Below are 24,889 nucleotides of genomic sequence, written 5' to 3'. Positions count from 1 at the left end.
TCTTTTTTGTCCATTGGAAGAATTACTTTCCACACTAAATCTCCAACACTGAACGTTTTTAGTCGAAATCAACATGTCGAGGTCAGTTGACACTTAACAGATTTTTCCTGAGTCTTCTAATTTTCGACTTTATCATCAAATCGAATTATGCAACATAGGTCGAAATTATCCAAACTTTTTGGTTAACAGATTCCCCCCAAAATATCATTTTTTCGATCAGAAAAATGATATTTTCGTCTTACATGATTTCGACCGAACACTAAATGCTAGTTTTTCCCTTTTCATTTCTGACAAGGTAAAAGTCCCTTTTAACCTTTAACAACTTTTTGGTCGAAATTATCCAAACTTTTTGGTTAACAATAAGACGCCCTTTTTTGTCAATTACAAGACATCCTTTATTTCTATCTATTTATCTCCGGCTAGATTTACCATTTATCTCTAGTTATTCTATCATTTACTATTATCTACTGTATTAGATCTTACTACCTTTAGTCAACATCAAAAAATGTACTACATCATGACACATTATTGGACTAGTTATTACGAATAAAATAAACCGTTGACCCGTCACATTTTCCTTCTTCGAGCACCATTACCAGCAGACTCTTCCCCTTCCTTCCCTTCATCCCCTGAACAGTCAATGCAATCCATGTCTTCCTCCAATGCTTCATCTTCCAACCTCAGAAACCCAAAATGGATAAACCGAGTTTTCATAAGCTTCGATGCGAAAGACGTTGAAGAGGAACCTTTCATTTTCACTCTCTACGCACACTTGAAGAAAGCCGGAATCCGAACATGCTTCGACCCAGTAGACACGGTTCGCAGACGACAGGAAACACTGCCCTCACGGCTGCAAGCAATCGAAAGGTCTCGGCTTTCTGTCGTTATTTTCTCCAAAGGCTACGCTGGTTCTACCGAGTGTCTGGTGGAGCTGGAGAATATAATGGACTGTCACAGAGTCAAGGGCCACATAGTTTTTCCAGTGTTCTATGGCGTGAACTTGTGGAATGTGCGCAAACAAAAGGGTGAGTTTGGAGCTTTGTTTGAAGGAATGGTCAAGAACGTGCACAAAGACAGAGTGTTGAATTGGAGGAGAGCCCTTTCTGAAGCTGCTTTCTTTCCCGGTTGCCGTGCGACCCCTCGCCGTTATCGGTAATACCCTGAATGACAATAGATTTTTGTTTTAGTTCAAGTTGTTTTATAGGAAAAAAATGCTTTTTGACTTTTCCAATTTGAGAAAATCTTATTAGGTTTTCAAATTTGAGTTCGGAGTCCACATTGTTTAAAAATGGGCCAGATAAAGACAATATAAGAAATGAAACACACATGGTAAGGATCGTACCATACGCGATACAATACATTTTTGAGGTCTACGAATCGTATGTGTGAATCGATTTCTCCCCTAAATTGTACTTGAATCGTTTGTATCGTATCATGAATCGCTTTATCGCGATTTCTCCCCTGATTATTTTGAACTTTGAACTTCATTAAGTTGGAGGAGCAGAGCATAGTTTAGCAAGTATGGAAGTACTTTGCATTTGTCATGTTATTGATGATTTTGAATGAGATGAACACTTGCACTTTGTCACCTTTTGATTAATTATATGATATATACCATATATTTTTCATTTATGACTTATTTTTGTGTGTGTTTGTATCGTACGATAATAAGACGATACGATTTACGAGTCAAGAAATAAGTCTTCCGTTTCACGATTCGACTACCATGGACTCACATACCCAATGCGTTAATGTTTTAGCTAAATATGTGATTTCCGTTTTGACTGACTGGTTTCTTTGTTAGTCTATTGATTGTTGTTCTTCTACTTTGGGCTCCCTTCCCCAAAAAGTGGTATCAACGCATGTGGCTGGTTCGATTCTCGAGTGTTACTTTGGAGACTGTGGTTAGTATTACTTCGGAAAGTCTCCCATAAAATCAACATTGTATGTTATTTTAGAGTAGCTTTGATTATCTTAGGATTGGTTTCTATATTTATTTATATTTTAATATTTGTTCTTTATTTAATTCGAATTAGGAGTCTAGTACATGTATTGATAGGGATTAGTGCTTTGTCGTTGTAACACCACCAACACGTCATCTCGTATCAAATAAATATCAATTTTAGGGCTCGTTTTGTGAATATGATAGGATGAAAGCAAGTATGATAAAGAAGTTGGATAAGAGTAGTCTTAGAAGACTACTTTAGGGTGAGGATTGTCGTACCTTTTATAAGACTTCTTTTGCCATATCTCTAGCCAATGTGAGATCTTAACACACTTGATATTTTATGGAAATGCCTTTATGCCCATCATGGGATATCAAAGGAGCCAGATTGAATTCAAGAATTCTCCTAGAATAATTGTAGGTCAGGTTGACTCTTGAACTTTAGCACTAGTGGGTGGCCAATCATGAGCGGTCCAACAATGGATCTTGGATTGAGTCTAATGTTATCTTTGAGTTTGAGAATAAGTATAGCTCTACCCCAAAAGCTAGCTCAAGATTGAAGATTGCCTACCATTTATATGGACTTTTTTAGCCATATCTCTAGCTGTAAGACTTTAACGAGTAGGATAGAATACTAACATTCCAAGCTCTTATCCTTTCCAATGTTTGATGGCCACCACAGATAAGTGCATGATATGATATAAACTCTATACGAATGACAAAATTAGCCTTTTGTCATGTGGTGGCGGTACACGAGCGGCCCAACTAGAAGTCCTAGGTGGTCATGGTGGAGGGTGCTAGGTGCTGGTAGTAGCGGGTGCCCGACAATGGCGATGGTTGTAGGAAGTATTAGGTGGCTGCAATGTTGGAACTATTGTGGTGGGTGCTTGATGGCGATGGATGTGGAGGGTATTGAGTATTTTTGGTGGAGGTTGTCAACTATGGTGGAGGGTCTCGACAGTGGTGGAGGTGGAAGGTGTCGAGTAGTGTCGACGGTCTAAGGTACCGAGTTATGGTGGTGGTGTGGAAGGTTGTTTGGTTGCAGTAGAGGTTGAAAGCGTTTGGTGACGGTGGTGAGGGCTAATGGCAGGCGGCGATGATGGTGAAGGGTGTCTAGTTGTAGTTATGGTGGTGGAGGAAGGCGGGTGGCGGCGATGGATGTGTTGGTAGTTGCTGTGGAACGTGCTCAATCTTAGCGGTGATGGCGGAGGGTGTTGGGCACTGATGATGGTGGAGGGTGCTTGACAAAGATGGTTGTGGTGGGGGTGACATGTGGTGGAGGGTGCTTACTGCTTAGTCCTCGTCCCATTTATGACTTTTTTAGTTATCACTAATTGTCTAATTCCCATTGTGCCTTTATTTCTGTTTTTTCATCTATTTGTATTCCTAATAGTGCTTAGGAAGCACTATCCATCCGAGATAATGAAAAGTTATCATAGATGAGACGACTGCCTTTAAAGCCAATCATACAGGCATACTTGTTTCACTTCCTCCTATAAAATTTATAGTTGGTTACAGACCTAGAAACTGTGTTCTGGGTGCAATAATACAGATAGTATTAAAAATATATCATACTATCATTTAAAGTATGAATATATATTAAATATATGATTGAGCCATAACTCTTTCGACATTTGAATAGATATGATAGAAGCATTTACTTTCGAGAAATAAAGATCTGCGAAATTGACTCAATGAAACTGATTTGCGACTAGCAAGCTGCTGTACACATTCTTCCAACCCGATATTTCATAAGAGGGCTAAGCATTGACAATCATTTTGTTTGAGAAAAGATCCTTTAAGGAGAAATTACTTCCTTCATTGTAAATTCTGATGATCAACTAGGCGACCTTTTCATATTGTCTCTATGGGGTCATAGAGTCACATATATATGCAACAAGCTTGATGTATGTGACATAAATGCACTAGTTTGGGTGGGGGGAGTGTTAATATTGCTGATATGGTTTATCTATTGTTGTCCCAAGAAAATCGGAATAAAATTTGTTTTAGTGGGGAGATGTATCAGTCCCTAAATTTTAGGGATTTAGGCATTAAAATTGCATTTGAATTTGTGACTTGTTTGTCATTGTAAAATGGAGGCTTTATACATTATCGAATTTCTCTCAAGCAGTCCAAACCATATAAGCATTATGACTCGTTACTACTCGCAAATTGAGTTAATATTTTTTAATAATTACTCGCCCTGAATTAAAATTCTTTTGGTTTTCAATTATTCATAACCCTCCAAAATTAATTTCCTTTGGACACTGGTGTATTTTCATCATTTTATTCCATCGGCTATGTATATAGTAGCCAAGATTATTTCACTCTGAATTGTTTTATTGTTATTAGTTAATGCCAGATCCCACTTTTTTGTAGTAGACAGTAATGGTACTAGAAATTACATATGGTTGATATCATTCGTAATTTTATGTGAACTATAGAAGTGCTGCTTTTCACTGATTCCTAATTTTTGTTCCTGCAGTCATACTATTGTGGATTTTCAGGCTTCTGATGAAATTGTGCACATTGTTTGTATGATGCTAGATGGTAAATATTTGTCCTGCACATACCATCAAATTGGGAAAAGTATTCATACTAAAAATATCTATGACAGCTTGAGTAATGATCTTGAAAGTGTTCACTTAGTAGGAATATGGGGAAAGGGAGGAAGTGGTAAAACAACCATTGCCAAAGTCATTTACAATAACATGTGTCACAGTTTTGAGGGTTCGATTTTCCTTGCAAATATTAAGGATGAATGGAAGCAGGATAATGGCAAAGAATATCTACAAAAACAACTTCTTACAGAGATCAATAGTTCAACAGACTTGATAATGAATAGCACGGAAATGGAGAAAATATTGCCTCACAAACGGGTACTTGTAGTACTTGATGATGTGAGCCAAAGAGACCAATTGATTTCATTATGTGGAAGTCCAGTATGGTTTGGTCCTGGGAGTATGATATTGATTACAGCTAGAGAAAAGCATTTACTTGATGACCTTGAATTGGACTTTGAATATGAAATGAAAGGAATGGAATCAAGTGAATCACTTCAGCTTTTTGGTTCGCATGCATTTAAGAATGATAGTCCTGCTGGTAATTTGATTAAACTGTCAAAAAAGGCAATTTCTCACTGTGGAGGACTGCCGTTGGCTCTTGAAGTTCTGGGCTCGTTGTTACTTGACAGAAAAAGATCTGAGTGGAAAAGTATATTGAAGCTACTTAAAAGAAATCAAAGCAATGAGGTGCTAAATATACTAAAAGTGAGCTATGATTTTCTAGATCATAATGAGAAAAAGATATTCATTGAAATAGCCTGTTTCTATATTGGAATGGACAGACACAACATTACACAATTATTAAATGGCTGTGGACTTGCTGCGGAAACTGGGATAAGTAAGCTCATTGAACTGAGCCTTTTGAAGGTTGACATGAATAACAAGCTTGAAATGCATGATTTATTTCAAGACATGGGAAGCGATTTGAATGATTTAAAGCCAAAATCCAAATGGATCCATAATGTGTTCCTGAGTTTCCGAGGTGTAGACACTCGCAGGTCGTTTACTTCTCATCTCTATGCAACTTTACAAAATGCTGGCATGGCAGTTTACATGGATGACAACCTTGAAAGGGGAGAAAATATCTCATCGTCACTGTTGCAAGCTATTGAAGTTTCGCGAGTTTCTATCATCATTTTCTCAATAAACTATGCTAATTCAAGATGGTGCCTTCAAGAGCTGGAGAAAATCATGGAGTGTCACAGAACTCTTGGTCAAGAAGTTCTACCCGTATTCTATGGTGTGGAACCGTCAGAGGTGCGTAACCAAATAGGATCTTTTGGAAAAGCATTAGGAGGACTTGTGCAGAGAATCTCAGATACAAAAGATATGATTATCAGTTGGAAAAGGGCTCTCACTGAAGCTGCAAACTTGTCTGGGTGGAATTTAAATGATTACAGGTAATCAAATTTCTGTTTTTTGGATAATTGCTATTTATTTCTGGACTATCTTCCATGCATAAAATCGTTAATTTCCGTTGTTTGATTAATGCATGACATACTTAATGTTATTTTAGGAACAAGTATTAAATATTTTTAGGCATCTTGTCTTTTTAAGATCCTTATTTAATTCAAGGGGATTTTGTTTTTATATTAGGGGCTCTTTTCTGATACGATTAGGACTCTAGTACACATCAGATTTCCTAGGGTTAATGCTTTGTCGCTTCTTGATTGATATAGTTACCATAATTAGTAAAACCCTGTTTTTATAGCTTCTGTAATCAAGACAGATATGATTTAGATGTAATTTGTAGGGATTAAAGGCTCTCTAAAGTAGAGATGCAAGAAAAACTAAGGAATCCCTACTATTCTATTGAGAAGTCCCACATTGACTAGAGAGTAGAGACATGGCCAAAATAGTCCTTATAAAAAGGTAGCTATTGGGTAGAGTTAGGCCTAACCTAAATTCTAATATGGTATCAGAGGCTATCCTTGATCCGTATTGGAGACTAAAGGATATGGGTCACCCGTAGAGGTTCATTATGTAAATTCCATGCACCAGATTTCTAGTCCTGGGCGTGAGGGGGTGTGTTGAGAAGTCCCACGTTGACTAGAGACATCGCCAAAATATTCTTTATAAAAGGAGAGTTACCCTCCACCCGTAAGCTAGCTTTTGGGGTAGAGTTAGACCTAACCCAAATTCTAAGAATTCTATCTGATTACAAGAGAGAAACTATGTTTATAGCTTGTGTTAGCTTCATCTAGTAGCTTCTAGCAAATGCAAAAGTTGAAATATTTGGTAATATTATTGATATGAAAAACTGTACAGGGATTCCTCTTCTTATAGAGGGAATTACATAATGTGATTGATCAAAGTCAAAGAAGGAAATCCTTGACTAAAGAGAGAATTAGGGAGAAAGAATGAAAATAAGAAACTACCTAAAATAAACTAAGTACAAACAGGAAACAACATAATTATATACAAACAAAAATATAACTGCTAATTAAGAGCATTAAATGCTCTATTTCACAGTCTGTTGACACTCCCCCTCAAGCTGGCCTAAAGATATCCTCCATAGACAGCTTGCTAGTTATGTTGTCAAAGGATTTCTTGGGTAATCCTTTGGTTAGGATGTCTGCCGATTGCTCTGCAGTGGGAACATATGTAATACAAATCTGCCCACTTTCTATCTTCTCTCTGATGAAGTGTTTATCAACTTTGACATGCTTGGTCCTATCATGTAGGACCGGGTTGTGTGCAATAGATATTGCAGACTTGTTGTCACAATAAAGCTTTATTGGAGGAGAATTGAAAACCTTTAATTCCTGTAGAAGCTTTTCCACCCATAATGCCTCACAAATTCCATGAGCAACTGCTCTAAATTCAGCTTCTGCACTACTCCTTGCTACAACGGTTTGTTTTTTACTTCTCCAACTAACCAAGTTTCCTCCAACAAAGGTGCAATAGCCTGATGTTGATTTTCGGTCTGTCACACTCCCTGCCCAGTCTGCATCAGTGTAGGCTTTTACCTGAAGGTGCCCACGGTTTTTATAAAGAAGCCCCTTCCCAGGTGATCCCTTCAAGTATCTTAAGATTATGAAAACTGCCTCCAAGTGTTCATGACCTGGTGCATGCATAAACTGGCTTACCATGCTTACAGCAAAGGCAATGTCTGGACGGGTGTGAGATAGGTATATTAGCCTTCCCACTAGTCGCTGATACCTTCCTTTGCCCACCATATTTTCTGTTTCAGCTGGTTGCAGCTTTAAGTTGGGCTCCATGGGTGTTTCTACAGCTTTGCATCCAAGTAATCCTGTTTCTTTTAAAAGATCTAGAATATACTTTCGCTGGTTCATAAAGATACCTTCCTTTGATCTTGCAAACTCAATTCCAAGGAAGTATTTCAATGAGCCAAGTTCCTTGATTTCAAAAACTTTAGCAAGTTTCTCCCTCAGATTTTTGAGTTCCAAGCTGTCATCACCTATCAGAATAATATACTTGAAAGTAGGAGAAATTGTATTATTACTTCTTAATCAGAATACAAAGGGTAATTACATTATATAGAAGAAGACTAATCCTAAATAAGGAAATAACTAATTATGTACACAATCTCCTAATAAGAGAATAAATCTCCTAATACTGAATATAATCTTCTAATAATAATTCTTATATTAATTCCTTACTTACAACACCCCCCCTCAAGCTGGTGAATGAATATCTATCATTCCCAGCTTGCAAGTAAGCTCTCGAAACCGCTCCAAGGGAAGTCCTTTGGTGAGCACATCAGCCAACTGAAGTCCTGAGGGGACATACTGTGTAGATATTAGACCACTATCCAATTTCTCTTTGATGAAGTGCCGGTCTATCTCTATGTGCTTTGTTCTGTCGTGTTGGACTGGATTATGAGCAATACTAATGGCAGATTTATTATCACAGAAGAGTCTCATGGGAGCTTCATACTTTATTTTCAAATCATCCAGTATGATCTTCATCCACAACAGTTCACAAACTCCTTGAGCCATGGCTCTAAACTCTGCCTCTGCGCTTGATCTGGCAACTACATTCTGCTTCTTGCTCCTCCATGTAACTAAATTTCCACCCAAGAACATACAATATCCTGTAGTGGATCTCCTGTCAACAATTGACCCTGCATAATCTGCATCAGTATAAACCTCCATAGACAACTGCTCACTCTTCTTGAACAGCAGACCTCTCCCTGGACTTGCCTTCAGATACTGCAAGATTCTATCCACAGCCTGTAAGTGTCTCTCCTGTGGGTCATGCATGAATTGACTGACAACACTAACAGGATAAGCTATGTCAGGCCTAGTGTGAGATAGATAAATGAGCTTCCCCACAAGTCTCTGATATTGAGCCTTATCAACCCTAAGGTCCTCCTCACTACTTCCAATCTTGTGGTTTTGCTCTATAGGCACTCCAATGGGCTTACAACCCAATTTACCAGTCTCTTTGAGAAGATCAAGGACATACTTTCTTTGAGATATGAAAATCCCTTGCTTCGAGTATGCCACCTCCATACCTAGGAAATATTTCAGTTTTCCAAGATCCTTCATTTCAAATTGGGCTGCCAACTGTTTCCTCAGATTCTGCTTCTCAAGTTCATCATTACCTGCAATGATCATATCGTCTACATAGACTAACAGAAGAGTGAGTTTACCATTTTGAGTATGTTTGATAAAGAGGGTATGATCACCTTGGCTTTGTTTATAACCCAGAGACACCATAGCATTAGTGAATCTCCCAAACCAAGCTCGAGGTGACTGTTTGAGCCCATATAGGGCCTTCTTCAGTTTGCACACCTTATTTCTTCCTGAAGTAGGGTCATACCCCGGTGGAATCTCCATATACACCTCTTCCTCCAAATCTCCATGCAAGAAAGCATTTTTAACATCAAACTGTTGCAACTCCCAATCAAAATGAGCTGCTAAGGAAAGAATGATCCTTACAGTGTTCATTTTTGCTACCGGAGCAAATGTCTCTTCATAATCAATTCCATAGGTCTGGGTGTATCCCTTTGCAACTAGCCTCGCCTTATACCTGTCAAGTGTGCCATCAGATCGGTACTTCACGGTATAAATCCACCTGCAACCTACTGTTCTCTTGTCATTTGGCTTCTCAACAGTCTCCCAAGTTCCATTTTTGTCCAGTGCATGCATCTCTTCATTCATGGCTTGAATCCAGTTCTTATCTTTTAATGCTTCTTGTACTGATGTAGGGACTCTAATAGAGTCAATAGCTGAAAGAAAACTCTGATGCTGCACAGAAAGATTTTGAGTAGACACAAACTGGGATATAGGGTACTTGGCACAAGAACGTTTTCCTTTTCGTAAGGCAATAGGTAAGTCATCAAGGTTATGCTCATAGGAATTACTAGGCTCAGGGTTCGCAACACTTACCTCAGGATCAGACGATTGGACTTGTTGTTGGATCAGGACGGGTTTTACTGTCCGCTGGTACTTTATCCTGAACCTGTCAACATTATTCTGATCTGGTACTACTTCAGAACCATTGTCATCATTCTCATCTGGTACTAGTTCAGGACCATTGTCATCATTCTGATTTGGTACTAGTTCAGGACCATTGTCATCATCATCACTGTCCTCAGTGATAGGAATAGAGGAAGGCATCAAGGGATCCTGTAGAAGAGGAATAACAGACAATTCTGGAGACTCAACTTCCTGAGTATTCCCCCCCTGAAGCTGAGGATTGGGATAAAAAAGACTCTGATTCTTGAAAAGTAACATCCATGGATATATAGACACGACGACTAGGAGGATGATAACACTTGTAGCCCTTTTTATCTGAGGCATATCCTATAAAGATGCACTTAATAGCCCGAGGATCTAACTTACCCCGATGATGACCGTGAACATGGACAAAGGCGGAACAACCAAATACACGACTTTGAAGACCTGACTTAATGGGCACAGACGGAAAGAAGCTAGTCATAACCTGCACAGGACTAACATTAGATAAAACCCTAGAAGGTAACCTATTAATTAAATAAGCAGCAGTCAAGACAGCTTCCCCCCAATAAAACTTAGGAACATTCATTTGAAAGAGTAAAGCTCGAGTGATTTCAAGAAGATGACGATTTTTCCTTTCAGCAACCCCATTTTGTTGTGGGGTGTCAACACAAGTCAACTCATGAACCACACCATTTTTTGTAAGAAATTCAGAAAAATTCTTGTTAACATACTCTTTCCCACTGTCTGACCTTAACCTCTTAATAGGTTTCCCAAACTGTGTTCTAATCATGTGGAAAAAGTTAACAAATAATTGAAACACCTCAGACTTATCTTTCATAAGAAAAACCCATGTAATCCGAGTACAATCATCAATAAAAGTAACAAACCATTTTGCACCAGAAACATTAGAAATGGACGAAGGTCCCCACACATCAGAGTGAACAAGATCAAAAGGTTGAGCACATTTATTATTACTAGGAAGAAAAGTTGAACGATGATGCTTAGAAAACTGACAAACATCACAATGAAAAGATTCGACCGACACTTTTGAAAATAAATGGGGAAACATGGTCCTTAGAATACTAAAAGGAGGATGCCCAAGACGCTTGTGTCGCAACCATATTTGAGAAGTATTCCAGGACTCTGAACTCGTCTGATGACACTTGCTTTCCTCGTGCCGCAGACAGTATAACCCGTCATGTTCCTTAGCAATCCCAATTATCTGTCCCGTGGCAAGATCCTGAAAAACACCATGTGAGTGGAAAAAGGTTACAGCACAGTTCAAGTCTCGAGTGAGTTTATGGATGGACAAAAGATTGTTAGAAAGCTTTGGGACATGAAGCACATGCTTTAAGGGAAGAGATGGACTAAGGTGAATGTTACCACATCCCGTAATCTGGTTTTGGGATCCATTAGCAACAGTGATATAGTGTTTTTCAGGGTAAGTGGAATAAGAAGATAAATGTGAGGGGTGAGGTGTCATATGATCTGTAGCACCAGAGTCAATAATCCAGTCATTTTCAGTACTCAAAGCATTAAGAGATAAGAAGGTAGAACTCTTACCAGTCATTGTGAGAGAACAAGAACCAGAGGGCTTACTCAATGAGTCCATAAAAGCTCTCAGACGCTCCAATTCTGCTTTGCTAAGGCTAGGGACATCTTCTACTGGTGGTACAGGTGGGACTTCACCATCATTTTCCATGTCAGAAGTTGTGTGATTTGCACGCCTCTGCGGAGCACCTTTGGACCCCCTCATACGTCTAAGGACGTTTTCCCTTCCATAAAGTTTGAAACAGTACTCTTTGGTGTGACCAGACCTCTTACAGTAAGTGCAACGATCATCACGGTTGAAGAGATCATCACGGTTGAAGCGATCATCACGGTTGGGGCGATCATCACGGTTAGGGTGTCCGGAAGAGGTGGATCCTTTTATGGGACCCTTTCCAGAGGCTAAGGCTGAACCATCAACTGATTTGTCTTCCACCATCACTGTCCTCCTAGTTTCTTCACCACGAACTATAAAGAACACCTCTGAGAGAGAAGGGAGTTGCTCTTTACCCAAAACTTGGACCCGAATCGGATCAAATTCAGAGTTAAGCCCAGAGAGAAACTTAAAGATTCGCGCTTTTTCAATAAATTTATTCAATGTTGTGGAGTCAGCATCACACTTCATCTTCAGATTTTGATACTGATCTAATTCAATCCATAGACCATTCAAGGTCCCATAGTAATCTGTGACGGAGAGAGTTCCTTGCTTAGAATTGAAAACTTTATTTTCCAATTCATAACAAGCTGAGAGATCTTGTTTCTTAGAATATGCCTGTGCCAGATTATTCCAAATCTCCTTAGCAGTAGGGAAAAACATATAATTCCGGCTAATTTCTGGAATCATGGAGTACCAAAACCAGGTCATAATAAGAGAATTCTCTTCACGCCATGTGTCATATTGTGGATCAGTTTCAGCAGGGGCTTTTTCTTCAATATAACTGATTTTCTTGCGACTTATGAGAGTGTGACGGATGAGCTCAGACCATTGGAGGTAGTTGCGCCCATCCAAGCGAAAGGAACCTTGTAATACCGGGAGATCTTTGTGGGTCAAAGGTGGAAGAGAGACTTTCACTCCAGAAGTGAGTTTCTCCTTAGGTATGGGAATCTCGTCTCCAGACATACTGAGAGATGTTACTGTAGAAGGGAAACAAGAGGAAAAATAACAGAAACAGAGAAGATTGCACTCTCCTTGAATGGAAGAACCAAAGGCTTCTCAAGAAAAAACACCAACAAAGTGAGGAAACGACCCTCAGAACAAGACCAAAAGGCACGGGGAACCCTCTCTGTGCAATCGGAGTAACGAACAGAGGATGGCAGGCCGGTGATGAAGAACACAGGCCTCCAAACGGTATAAGCCAACAGTGGCAAAACAGGAAACGTTACCAGATAAAAGGGCCGTAATAAGACGCCTAGGGTTTTTTTCGCAGAAGCAGAACTCCCAAGATCGGGAGCTCTGATACCAACTTGAAAGTAGGAGAAATTGTATTATTACTTCTTAATCAGAATACAAAGGGTAATTACATTATATAGAAGAAGACTAATCCTAAATAAGGAAATAACTAATTATGTACACAATCTCCTAATAAGAGAATAAATCTCCTAATACTGAATATAATCTTCTAATAATAATTCTTATATTAATTCCTTATTTACAACAAATATCATCAACATATACAATCAAGATAGCAACCTTATTATCTGCTGAATGTTTATAGAACAATGTGTGATCAGCTTGGCTTTGGATATATCCAAGCCCTTTTACCACTGTTCCAAACCTCTCAAACCATGCTCTTGGAGATTGCTTCGGCCCATATAATGACTTCTTTAGTCTACACACCTTATTTCTTCCAAGTTCTTCTTCAAATCCGGGGGGAAGACTCATAAACACTTCTTCCTCTAACTCCCCATTCAGGAAAGCATTCTTTACATCCAATTGATGTAAAGGCCAGTTGTAACTTGCAGCAAGGGATATAAGAATCCGAACAGAGTTAAGTTTAGCAACTGGAGCAAACGTCTCTTGATAGTCTACTCCATAAGTTTGAGTGAACCCTTTTGCCACCAATCTTGCCTTGTACCTCTCTACACTTCCATCGGCCTTGCACTTAATGGTAAATACCCACTTACAACCCACCTGTTTTTTGTCACGTGGCAGGTCTGTTATTTCCCAAGTTTCATTCTTTTTCAGTGCACTCAACTCTTCTAAGACTGCTAAATTCCAATTGGGATCATCTAGTGCTTCCTCAATGTTTCTAAGCACAAACAAATCTGTTATTTTAGAGGTAAAAGCTTTGTGATTCGGGGAAAGATTTTGGTAGGAAACATATTGGGAAATGGGATGGTTTGTGCTAGATTTTTCTGATTTTTGGGTGCAGGTTCTGGTTCCTTTCCTAATAGCTATGGGTAGTTCAATAGTAGAAGTGAAAATGTCAGTGTTACCTCGAATTTCTTGTGGTATTCTTACTTGGCCTTCTTCCGGGATTTCTGGTTGGCTTGGTGCAGAGATGATGGATTGGTCTTTGGTCCTTTTAGGATACTTCCGAGTATAAACATGAAACTCCTTTTTTGACTGTGGTATTTCTTTCTCTGTTTTGGGCTCCACCTAAGTCTGGCATAAAATTTCCTTTAGAAATTTCAGAACTTGTTTCCACATGTTCTTCCTTGTTGCATTCATCAATAAAATTTGTATTCTCTGTGTGTACAATGGGAATGGGCAGCGGTTCATGCAAAAAATTGTCTTCACTCACATTATTATTCTCCCCCTGAAGGGAATTTTTTTGAAAAAAAGGTTGATGTTCAAGAAAGGTAACATCCATGCTAACACAAAGCTTCTTTGTGATAGGATTAAAGACTCTATACCCTTTTTGGTTTGGAGAATAGCCAACAAAAATGCATTTTTCTGCCATTGGGTCTAGTTTGGACCGAGATGTGGAAGGTTTATGCATAAAAACTGTACAACCAAACACCTTTAAAGGCATATCAGTATGTAATCGACATGCTGGAAAAATGGTTTTGAAATTTTCCAAAGGTGTGCGATAATTCAACACACGAGTGAGCATTCTATTTATAAGATAGGCTGCTGTTAGGACAACATCTCCCCACAAATACTTTGGAACATTACTCTCAAACATAATGGCACGAGCTACTTCAAGGAGATGTTTATTTTTTCTTTCAGCGGTGCCATTTTGTTGAGGAGTATTTGGACATGTCGATTGATGCTGAATGCCTTTATTTTTCAGAAACTCATTGAGATTTTGATTGAAGTACTCAGTTCCATTATCACTCATCAAAATGGAGATCTTTGTGTCAAATTGAGTTTCTACCATTTGTGAAAAACTTTTAAATATATTAGGAACTTCAGATTTTTCATGCATAAGGTAGACCCAACACAACCGGGTGTGATCATCTATGAAGGTTACAAACCACCTTTTTCGAAATTGAGTTGTAATTTTTGAAGGCCCCCAAACATCACTATGGATTAAGTAAAAAGGTCTAGATGCATGATAAGGTTGAGAATAGTAAGGAGCTCTTTGATTTTTTGCAAGAACACAACTTTCACATTCAAGAGAAGAACAGTTAACATTTTTGAATAAATCTGGAAACAAATGCCTAAGATATTGAAAATTCGGGTGCCCTAGTCTGTTATGCCAGAGCATTATTTGGTCCCTAACAGAGGTGCAACTCATACCACAAAGACCCTGAGCTGCTTTATTTCTGAAAGTATCCTCAAAGTAGTAAAGTCCATCCTTCATCTTAGCACTGCCAATCATCTTCCCCGAAATCCGGTCCTGAAAAACACAATGAGTGTCAAAGAATGTCACACTGCAATTGGAATCTTTGCAGATTTTGCTAATAGAAAGAAGGTTGCAAGATAGTTTGGGCACATGTAAAACTTTTCCTAAGTCAATGTTATTGGATAAGGTAATCTTCCCCTTCCCTGCAATTGCGGAAAAAGAACCATCTGCAATTCTAATTTTTCCATTTCCAGAACAAGGAGAATAGGTTTTAAATAAAGGAGAAAGGCTAGTCATATGATCTGAAGCACCTGAATCAATGATCCATGGTGCATGAATATTTGAGGTGCAATTAAGGGAGCTAGGGGTAGAAAAATTACCTGTTTGTGCCACAGAACCACTAGGAGTACCAGATAAAAAATTAGAATTTAACAACCTTATGAGTTCCTCAACTTGTTCCTTTTTCAAGGAAGTCTTTTCTGCCTCATGAGCTGTAGGGAAAGATTTTTTATTTTTAGGACCTGACTTGCCACCCTTTGGATGTGCTGGCCTCCCAATAATTTTCCAGCAACTTTCCCGAGTATGACCTAGTCTGTTGCAGTGATCACACCAGCGGTTTGAGAAGTTCTTCTGGTTAGTAGAAGTCTTAAGGGCAGCAGTTTCTACAGCAAGAGCATTGGTCTCAGAAGGAGGTGCATCCGTTTTGGTCTTTCCCATCATCACACTTCTGCGAGTTTCCTCTCTTCTAACTTCAGCAAAGACCTCACCCAATGAAGGTAAGGTTGCTCTTCCAATGATTCTTGCACGAACTTCATCTAGCTCTTCATTCAGACCAGCAAGAAACTGAAATATTCTACCTTCTTCCACGGTCTGTCGATGGTGTTTAGCATCCTCTGCAGAGTTCCACTTGTAAGTGTTGAAGAGATCTAGATCCTGCCAAACTCGCTTCAAAGAGTGGAAGTATTTTGTCACGTTATTACCTCCCTGCCGAATTTCTCTGACTTTCAAGGTGAGTTCATAGATCTGTGATTTGTTCTCAAGATCTGAATACATTTCCGTGACACTATCCCATAGCTCTTTGGCTGTGGAATAACACATGTAATTGTTGCTAATGTCCTCCTCCATGGAGTTTACCAGCCATGTCATCACCATGGAGTTTTCAGTGTCCCAAACAGCATATTGTGGATCAGCAATATCTGGCATGGGTTTCTCACCAGTGAGATACCCAAGTTTTCCTCTGCCACGAATATACAACTGGACAGATTGGGACCACCGGAAATAGTTCGACCAATTGAGTCGAAAAGTGGTGATTTGGACAGAATGAGATTCACCGAACAGGACTCGCTGCTCCTGCCTTGGAGGCTGCGAGACTTTGGGAACCACAATCTCCTCCGTATTCTGATCATCGCTGGCTGAGGAACTGTCAGCCATGGCTGCAAATCAGATGCGCAGAGATCTTTGCTCTGATGCCAAGTTGAAATATTTGGTAATATTATTGATATAAAAAACTGTACAGGGATTCACAAATAAAGCACACATCATCTTTGGTCACGCAGTTCGGCCAAATTGCCTACCTCTGCGGCTATAGAGTAGCTATAGCTCCTTTGTATTACTTATGGCATGAAGCATGTGGTACCAAGTACAATTTTTAAGGTTACATTGTTATCCTATTTATAGTGGATTCTATTGATCTCTATTTTACAATAAAATCCTAATAAATCCTATAACAATCCCTTAAAACCTTTTACAATCAACATTAAATCAAATCCTAATAAACTAAAGATTTTATCCCAAAATACAATGAGCCAAATCTCAACAGAATTACATAATGTGATTGATCAAAGTCAAAGAAGGAAATCCTTGACTAAAGAGAGAATTAAGGAGAATGAATGAAAATAAGAAACTACCTAAAATAAACCAAGTACAAAGAGGAAACAACATAATTATATACAGACAAAAATATAACTGCTAATTAAGAGCATTAAATGCTCTATTTCACAGTCTGTTGACATATAGATATATATATATATGTATATATATATATATATGTTAAATCAGAAGTATACAAGAAGCATTGGTTGAATCCGTGTGTCTCAACTAAATAGCATAGTCTATTATATATAATAGGTGCAATAAATGTACAATATCATTGTTACCTATTTACAATGATTATGCTACCTATTTACAAATAAAATAAGATATCCTAATTATTTACAAGATATCTAACACTCTCCCTCAAGTTGTAGCATACATGTCATATGCACCAAGCTTGTTGCTTGTTACTTATATAACTATTCTAGGACCTCTCAAAGATTTAGTAAAGACATCTGCCAATTGATCGTTTGAACTGACGAAGCTGGTGCTGATGTCTCCTGATATAATCTTCTCTCTAATAAAATGACAATCTATCTTAATGTGCTTGGTCCTTTCATGAAACACAGGGTTCGAGGCAATATGCAGCAGAGCTTCCTGATTATCACAAATGAGTGGCATCTGCGTAGTATCCTCAAACCTTAGCTCTCTAAGTAACTGTTTGAGCCATATAAGCTCACAGGTGGCGGAGGCCTTTGCCCGATACTCTGCTTCTTCACTTGACCTTGGCACTACAGTTCGTTTCTTGCTTTTCCAAGAAATCAAGTTGCCACCAATGAAAATGCAGTAGCTAGAAGTGGATCTCTTGTCAGTAGGAGAGCCAGCCCAATCTGCATCAGAGTATCCTACAACTCATGCATGACATTTGTCTTCATACAAGAGACCGTTTCCTGGAGCTCCTTTAATATATTTTAGAATGCGAATTACATGGTGAGTTTAGAAATTGACTAACCACACTCGCTGCAAAGGAAATATCTGGACGAGTGACAGTGAGGTAGTTCAATTTCCCAACTAGTCTTCTATACCTCGCTAGATCTGAGAGTGGCCCCCTGTCCACGCATACGTTTAGCAGTCGGATCCATAGGAGTGTCAATAGGTTTAGCATTCATCAACCCTGTTTCCTCCAAGATATCCATTGCATATTTTCTTCGAGAAATCACAACTCCATGCTTAGATTGTGCCACCTCTATTCCCAAGAAATCACGAAGTCTTCCAAGATCTTTTGTCTGAAAGTGGTGACAAAGATGTTGCTTTATCTGTGTGATTCCATGATGATCACTCCCTGCAATAACAATTTTGTCAACATACACAACCAAGTAAATGCAACCTGCAGCGGAATGGCGATAGAAAACTGAGTGGTCAGCCTCACTTCAAGTCATGGCAAACTGCTGAACGACAGAACTGAATCTACCAAACCATGGACTCGATGACTGTTTTAGACCATATAAAGATTTGCGGAGACAACATACTAGTCCAGATGACTCCCCCTGAGCAACAGACCCAGGAGGTTGCTCCGTATACACTTCTTCAGACAGTTCACCATGGAGGAAAGCATTCTTAATATCAAGCTGGTAAAGAGGTCAGTGACAAATAGCAGCGGTAGATAAGAACACCCGAACAAAGGCTATTTTAGCCACTGGAGAGAAGGTGTCACCATAATCCAAGCCAAAAATCTTTGTGTACCCTTAAGTAACCAATCAGGCTGAGTCTGTCAATCTTGCCGTCAGGACCAACTTTGACAATGAAAACCCACCTGAAACCAACAGATGTCCCTGGAGGAAGGGGAACGCGGTCCCAAGTACCACTATTCTGAAGTGCACACATCTCATCAACCATGACTGGTCTCTAACTAGGATGGGCTAAGGCATCACCTGCAGTTTTAGGAATAGACACAGAGGACAGGGAAGAGAGACAAGCATAATGGGAAGGAGACAAACAGTGATAAATCAGAGCAAGATAATGAGGAGAAGGATTACGAGTAGAATGTACACCTTTTCGAAGTGCAATAGGGAGATCAGGCTCGGGTGGTGGGGCCAGAGGGGACGGAGGAGTTGGCTCCGGAGAGAGTCAGTTGGTTCGCTGCTATCTGGTGGTGGTAAAGAGGTGGCAACTTGCTGACGTTGAGGTTGGTACACAAGCAGAGGAGGCAGTGGTGGTGTCGGATTATCTGGAACATGAGACACCTCTGATGGGTGATAGGCTATCACCCACTGATAGGTTACAGGGCCAAGAGGAGGAAGTGGTAAGGTGGTGGAGACAAACTTGGACTCAAAGGTGGATGATGTGGGCCCAAAGAATGGGACAGACTCAATGAAGGTAAGATCAGCTGAGATCAAGTTACGGCGAAGAGTGTATGAGTAACATTTGTAACCCTTTTGAGATCGAGTGTAACCTAAGAAGACACACTTATGAGACTAAGGTGAAAGCTTATTAAGACCAGGACTAAGATTATGGACAAAACAAGTAGACCCAAAGACGCGAGGCGTCAAAGAATGCAAGACTTGTTGAGGAAACAACACAGAACGAGGTACTTGGTTATTAAGGACAGAAGAGGGCATCCGATTAATCAAGTAACAAGCTGTAAGGACAGCATCCCCCCAAAAATTATGTGGAACATTAACAGATTAAAAGTGTCCTAGTTGTTTCAATTAGGTGATGATTTTTCCTTTCAGCAACCCCGTTTTGTTGAGGGGTATGAGCAGACGATGTTTGGTGAAGAATGCCATGAGAAGCCATAAAGGATTGAAAGGAATGAGACAAGTATTCACAAGCATTGTCACTACGTAAAGTGCGAATAAGAACACCAAACTGTGTTTTAACTTCCTGGTAAAACTGTTGAAAGATGGAAAACAACTCTGACCTTTTTTGTTGATTAAAAACAACCAGGTACAAAGCGAGTAATCATCAATGAAGGTGACAAAGTATCTAAAACCTAGGGTGGACTCGGTTCGACTAGGATCCCAAACATCTGAATGAACTAAAGCGAATGGAGATTTTGCTCGACCATAAACTCTATTTAGGAAAGGACAACGTGTATGTTTACCGAGTTGACAAGACTCACAAGACGATGTGGATAACTTGGATAGACTGGGTACCAATTTTTGTAACTTGGCAAGGCTAGGATGTCCCAACTGGGCATGTATTAAGAGAGATAAATCTGTGGCAGTGCAAATGCGGGGCTGGCTAGAGAGTTGATTGGCATTGTTGGACTCACATCCTTTGCCAATTATCCGTCATGAACTCCGGTTCTGCAGAAAAACTGAATCTTTAGTAAAAGAAATGACACAATCAAGGGCGCGAGTCAAACGGCTAATGGAAAGTAAATTAAATGGGGAACCTGAAACATATAGAACTGAGTCAACAGAAAGGGAGGGAAGAGGATGAATAGACCCCTCCCCTCAGATTGTGCTTGAGCACCGTTTGCGAAGGTAACAGATGGTAGATAACCAGAGGTAGAAATGTGAGAAAATAAAGATTTATTACCTGAGATATGGTTAGAGGCACCAGAGTCCAGAATCCAAGGATCATGAGAAGGAGACCCAGAGAGAAATGCAGAAGAAGATACTGCAGTTGATAAGGTCCATCTACAGGCTGCACTAAGAATTGTGCAATATTTGAAAGGGACCCCAGGCAAGGGAATTAGTGTTTCAGCATTGTATATATGGCTGATGTATTGTAACATAATTCAATGAAATAAATCATTCAACCCTAATATTTGAGAATTTTCAATAGGAATAATACCTATCTCCAATTTGGTATGATAGTCAATGTTGTCTTGATTTTTACCATCCTCAATTTCAGGAACTCAATAGTCTACTTTTTTGCTCTGTAATCCATCTCAGTTTGCACTGTTATTGATTTTATATATTTCTATAAATAATCTTAAACTTGTAAATTAGTCCACTTGTCTTTTAACTCTCCATTTGATTTTCACCTGCCTAATGGGTGGCATCAAGTACATTTTAATGATCTCGAAACTTCATGCTTGTATATGTACGTACCTATAGAATTCCCTATATTTGGTTGATTAATTGATATAAATGTCAAATCAAATGTTAATTGATAAAATGAAAAATGGGATGGATAATTAAATGCATCCACTGTTTCTAAATATTTGTTGTACAGGGATGGAGTGATGATGCATCGGGTGACTGTTCTTTTCCTAGTGACACTAAATGGCTAACCTTCAAAGGCGAAGGTTCCTCATTATTTTTTAAAGTGCCTAACACTGGTAGCAAGTTGAAAGGAATGACTCTGCGCATAATTTATTCCTCTTACTTTGTCAATCTGGCTTCTGAATGGGATCTTCTTAGTGTCTTGATAATAAATCACACAAAGAACATCGTTCATCCCTACAAGCAAGACACAAGAACTTCCCTCAATGATGAAGAGTGGCAAGGATTGTTGTCAAATCTCGAACCTGGTGATGAAGTGGAGGTTGTTATAGTTTTGGAACATCAATTTACTGTGAAGAAGATAATAGCACATCTAATATATGATGAATTAGCTTATGACAAAATTGTGGAGTGTTCATCAGCACCCGACAGGGGTCAAATTTGAGAGATGTGTTTTAGATGAACGTGAAATCTTCAGTCATTCCTGCACCAGGTAACAATTTTGACAGCACACACATGCATGCACTCACACCAACAAATCTCACAGGTGCCAATTATATCCTTTAATCTCATAAGATTTTTCTACATAATTGTTAGTCGTCGTGATTAACTTTGTAAAATGATGACTTTTTTTGTTAATCTAAATTTTACATGTTTTCAGACTCCCATCATGCTAACAATGTATCCCATACATACAGACCTCACAACTCGGTCATCTTGTTTTGAAAAGCTATGTGTCAATACATACTTTAGCTTAATCTTGATACAAGCTGGATTGAAGAATCACCCCTTGTATTCATTTAACTTTTGTCTTGACATTCTTCCGGCTCTGATTTATGCAACTGTTATTAAAAAAAGAAAAAGTTCACATAGGGTAGGATTTATAGGTATAATTGCTTAGAGGTTTTCTAAACAAACTGATTACAATTCAAATTGTAAATACGAGGCAGAGTGACAGAGAAAAAAAAAAGAATAAAACAGAAAGGATAAAAACTAAAAACAGAAAAAGGATAATATTAAGATCAGATAACTCTGATCTCATCTTTCCAAAATATCCTAACAAGTAACAACTGATCTAATCCTATCATAATATATTTATATCTTTGTTTTAGTGCTTAGCATAATTAAGTATATGAATCTAAGTTTGGTAGAATTAGGTTTAGTGTATTGAAGTTGGACAGAAAGACTTGTGTTTGAAAATCAATCAATCAATTCACTATATAGAAAAGAAATCCTCCCAGCAGTGCATATTACAGCTTCTGCGAGGATTTCCCATTTCTCCGTGACTTGCTCTCCTGTCTCTATCTCTCTTGCTCGCTTTCTCGCTTTGTCCATATATCTCATGGAGGATGTGCTTTTCTGATTGGTGCTCTCCTTTTTTACCTTTTTTATTTTTAATTTTAATTTTAACATGAGACAGATTGGAGTAATGTTTGGAAATTTTACATGCTTAATATCTTTTCTTCTGGTTTGTTCATAATGCATTATATTTTTCTATGACATCAAGCAAAGTAACCCCTTATTTTTTTGTACTTTATACAGTTTACTCTGTCGAATGCTTGAGGTAATTAATTGCTTCAGTTTTCTTTTGACCAATTCTATTTAGTTGTTCTATTAATTTGGAGTTTCAGCTTTTATTACATATGAGTTTCATGGTATATTGCGAAGCTCACACACCACTCCCTTTCTCTGTTTCATTCCTTCTTGCAGCTTCATTTATAATGGAGGCAGATGTAGTTGGAAGGCAGAGATTATTCAAGGATATTACGGTTAATTCAATTATTCCCTGGCATATTTTGGTGAGATTCAATGTTATTTTGAGTAGTTAGTTTTTACTTTTGTCATTTGATGAGAAAACTAGTTGTCTAGGCTTGAGTACATGTTGTGATTAAACTCTCTCTCTCTCTTAACAAAGGGATACAAGCTTGAAAGTCTTAATTTTGGTAACACCCTCAACCACTAACACCATTTTCTTTTCAAATTATTTATGCTTTGAAATAAGTTATTTAAGGTTCTTTTGACTTGCATACCTTCTTTTCTTTAATCGGTAGCATAGAACATGCTTGGATTTTAATTGCCTTAGGTTAGGTATAATAGTTAGCAATCAGTGGTAAAGACTGATAAATAGGAATTTGTAATTAAACTTTGTTTGGTTTTATGTTGAAAATGATTTGATTTGTTGTTGAACTTCATTTATTTTCCTTAGATTTCAGGTTCCTTGAGTACTTTTGTTTTTTTTTTATGGATTGTGGATTGTGTTACATGTGTGGTGGTTTTGTTTTGTGATAAACTTGGATTGATTTCTTATTGAACTTCATTCCCTTTTTCTTGGTTTTTTTAGCTTCTCTAACTGCTTTTGTTTTCCTTGGTTTTCATCTTTCTATATGCTCAATTTTCTGTTAATCCTCTAAACTGAATAACTTACCAGTTGCCTTTGATTTCTGAATATTGTTGCTTTTGAATTGTCCTTATTGCTTTCATAATTATTTCCAAACATTTAATAAGTAAATAGTTTAATGGGATACAGGCTGAATTCTCATTTATCATTGTTTTTGTTGGCTTCTTACTTTTTTCTTGCTTGTGTTCATAGCATAAAGACCACCTGTTAAGTATAAATGTCAAACCCCTACATTTTAAGGTCCTCAATTTTGTTTCCACATTGTCAATATAAAGATATTGATGATTGCTAAAAGATATAATTTTTCTTTCGCTGCCTATTTGCTAAATAATTCTTTTGGTGATTGTGGAAATTGAGGTTTGTTTCTGTAAATGATTTTCATTTTTATGGTTTTAGGCTTTAGTGTTTCAGGGGTAATAAGTTTTTGGTTATAGCATGTTTTAGAAATTTGTGTTGTGTTGATGATTAAGGTCTTGACTTGTGTTGTGTTGTTGATTCTTTGGATAGGTGTAACTCCAATACACAGATCACACCAGACAATACACAGCCACAGGTCAATTTGCCTCAAAACCTCAAATGATAGAACTTGTGGCTGACTTTACTCCAAGATAGGTTAATCTAGCTTCTAACGTCAACATAAATTATTTATAACATTTTGGTGAATTCTACCATACCCTCATTGTATGGTACATGACTGACGTGATTTAACATGTACCAATAGGAAACCGACATCTGAAAGTGTATTTGAATTTTTTATTCATTTTAAAACATATATATGGTAAAAAGGAGAAACATTCACTTAAATATTATTGGTCCACGTCACATCTTGTATCATACCCCAATTAAGTGTTGAGGTATCCTAGTAAGCACCTAAATATTTTTATAACATTCTTTCAGATTTCTGAGCTGGTAAATCAAGTTATGATATGTAAAAGAAGAAAGGTCATTAGAGTTAAAAATCCAAAATCATTGCCATGTATAAAAAGATAAAGAAATTGATGTTTTAAAGTTGTAAGTTAAAGGACACCTTCTTTCGTACGCATCAATTCACTAGAGGCGTCTTTCAGGTTTTTCAGCGGTAGTTAAGGCCGTACTTACGGTGAGTCACTTTACCATCACTTTAGAAAGTGGCTCACCGTGGTGCAGTTACTGTTCACATTTGAATTATAAAAATGCTCAATTTTTCTTTTCACTTTCCTTTCTTATTATTTTCTCTCACCACCCCCGAGATAAACCATATATCGTCTGATTTTAATTCTATGGTTCATATTGCATGAATGCACTGCA

General features: G+C 38.3%; 1 protein-coding gene across 5 annotated transcripts; it reads left to right on the top strand.

Moving 5' to 3' along the window:
- Window positions 1–414: 414 nt before the first annotated feature.
- On the top strand, window positions 415–24,444 carry LOC130737404 (disease resistance protein RUN1-like). 5 transcript variants are annotated; one of them, XM_057589159.1, is made up of 7 exons: window positions 415–1,152; window positions 4,431–5,909; window positions 17,659–18,019; window positions 21,215–21,697; window positions 22,747–22,768; window positions 22,915–23,003; window positions 24,110–24,444. In XM_057589159.1, exons 1-3 carry the CDS (start codon window positions 641–643, stop codon window positions 17,732–17,734), a joined length of 2,067 nt encoding a protein of 688 aa, XP_057445142.1. In that variant the 5' UTR covers window positions 415–640; the 3' UTR covers window positions 17,735–18,019; window positions 21,215–21,697; window positions 22,747–22,768; window positions 22,915–23,003; window positions 24,110–24,444. The 5 variants fall into 5 exon arrangements, with proteins under 5 accessions (XP_057445142.1, XP_057445143.1, XP_057445145.1 ...); XM_057589160.1 differs by having other exon boundaries at window positions 21,215–21,751; XM_057589162.1 differs by lacking the exon at window positions 22,747–22,768.
- Window positions 24,445–24,889: the final 445 nt, after the last annotated feature.

Source organism: Lotus japonicus, chromosome 2, assembly GCF_012489685.1.
Source record: "Lotus japonicus ecotype B-129 chromosome 2, LjGifu_v1.2".
NCBI lineage: Eukaryota > Viridiplantae > Streptophyta > Magnoliopsida > Fabales > Fabaceae > Lotus > Lotus japonicus.
Note: the sequence above shows the minus strand (reverse complement) of the source record. Positions and strands in the feature narration are given on the sequence as shown.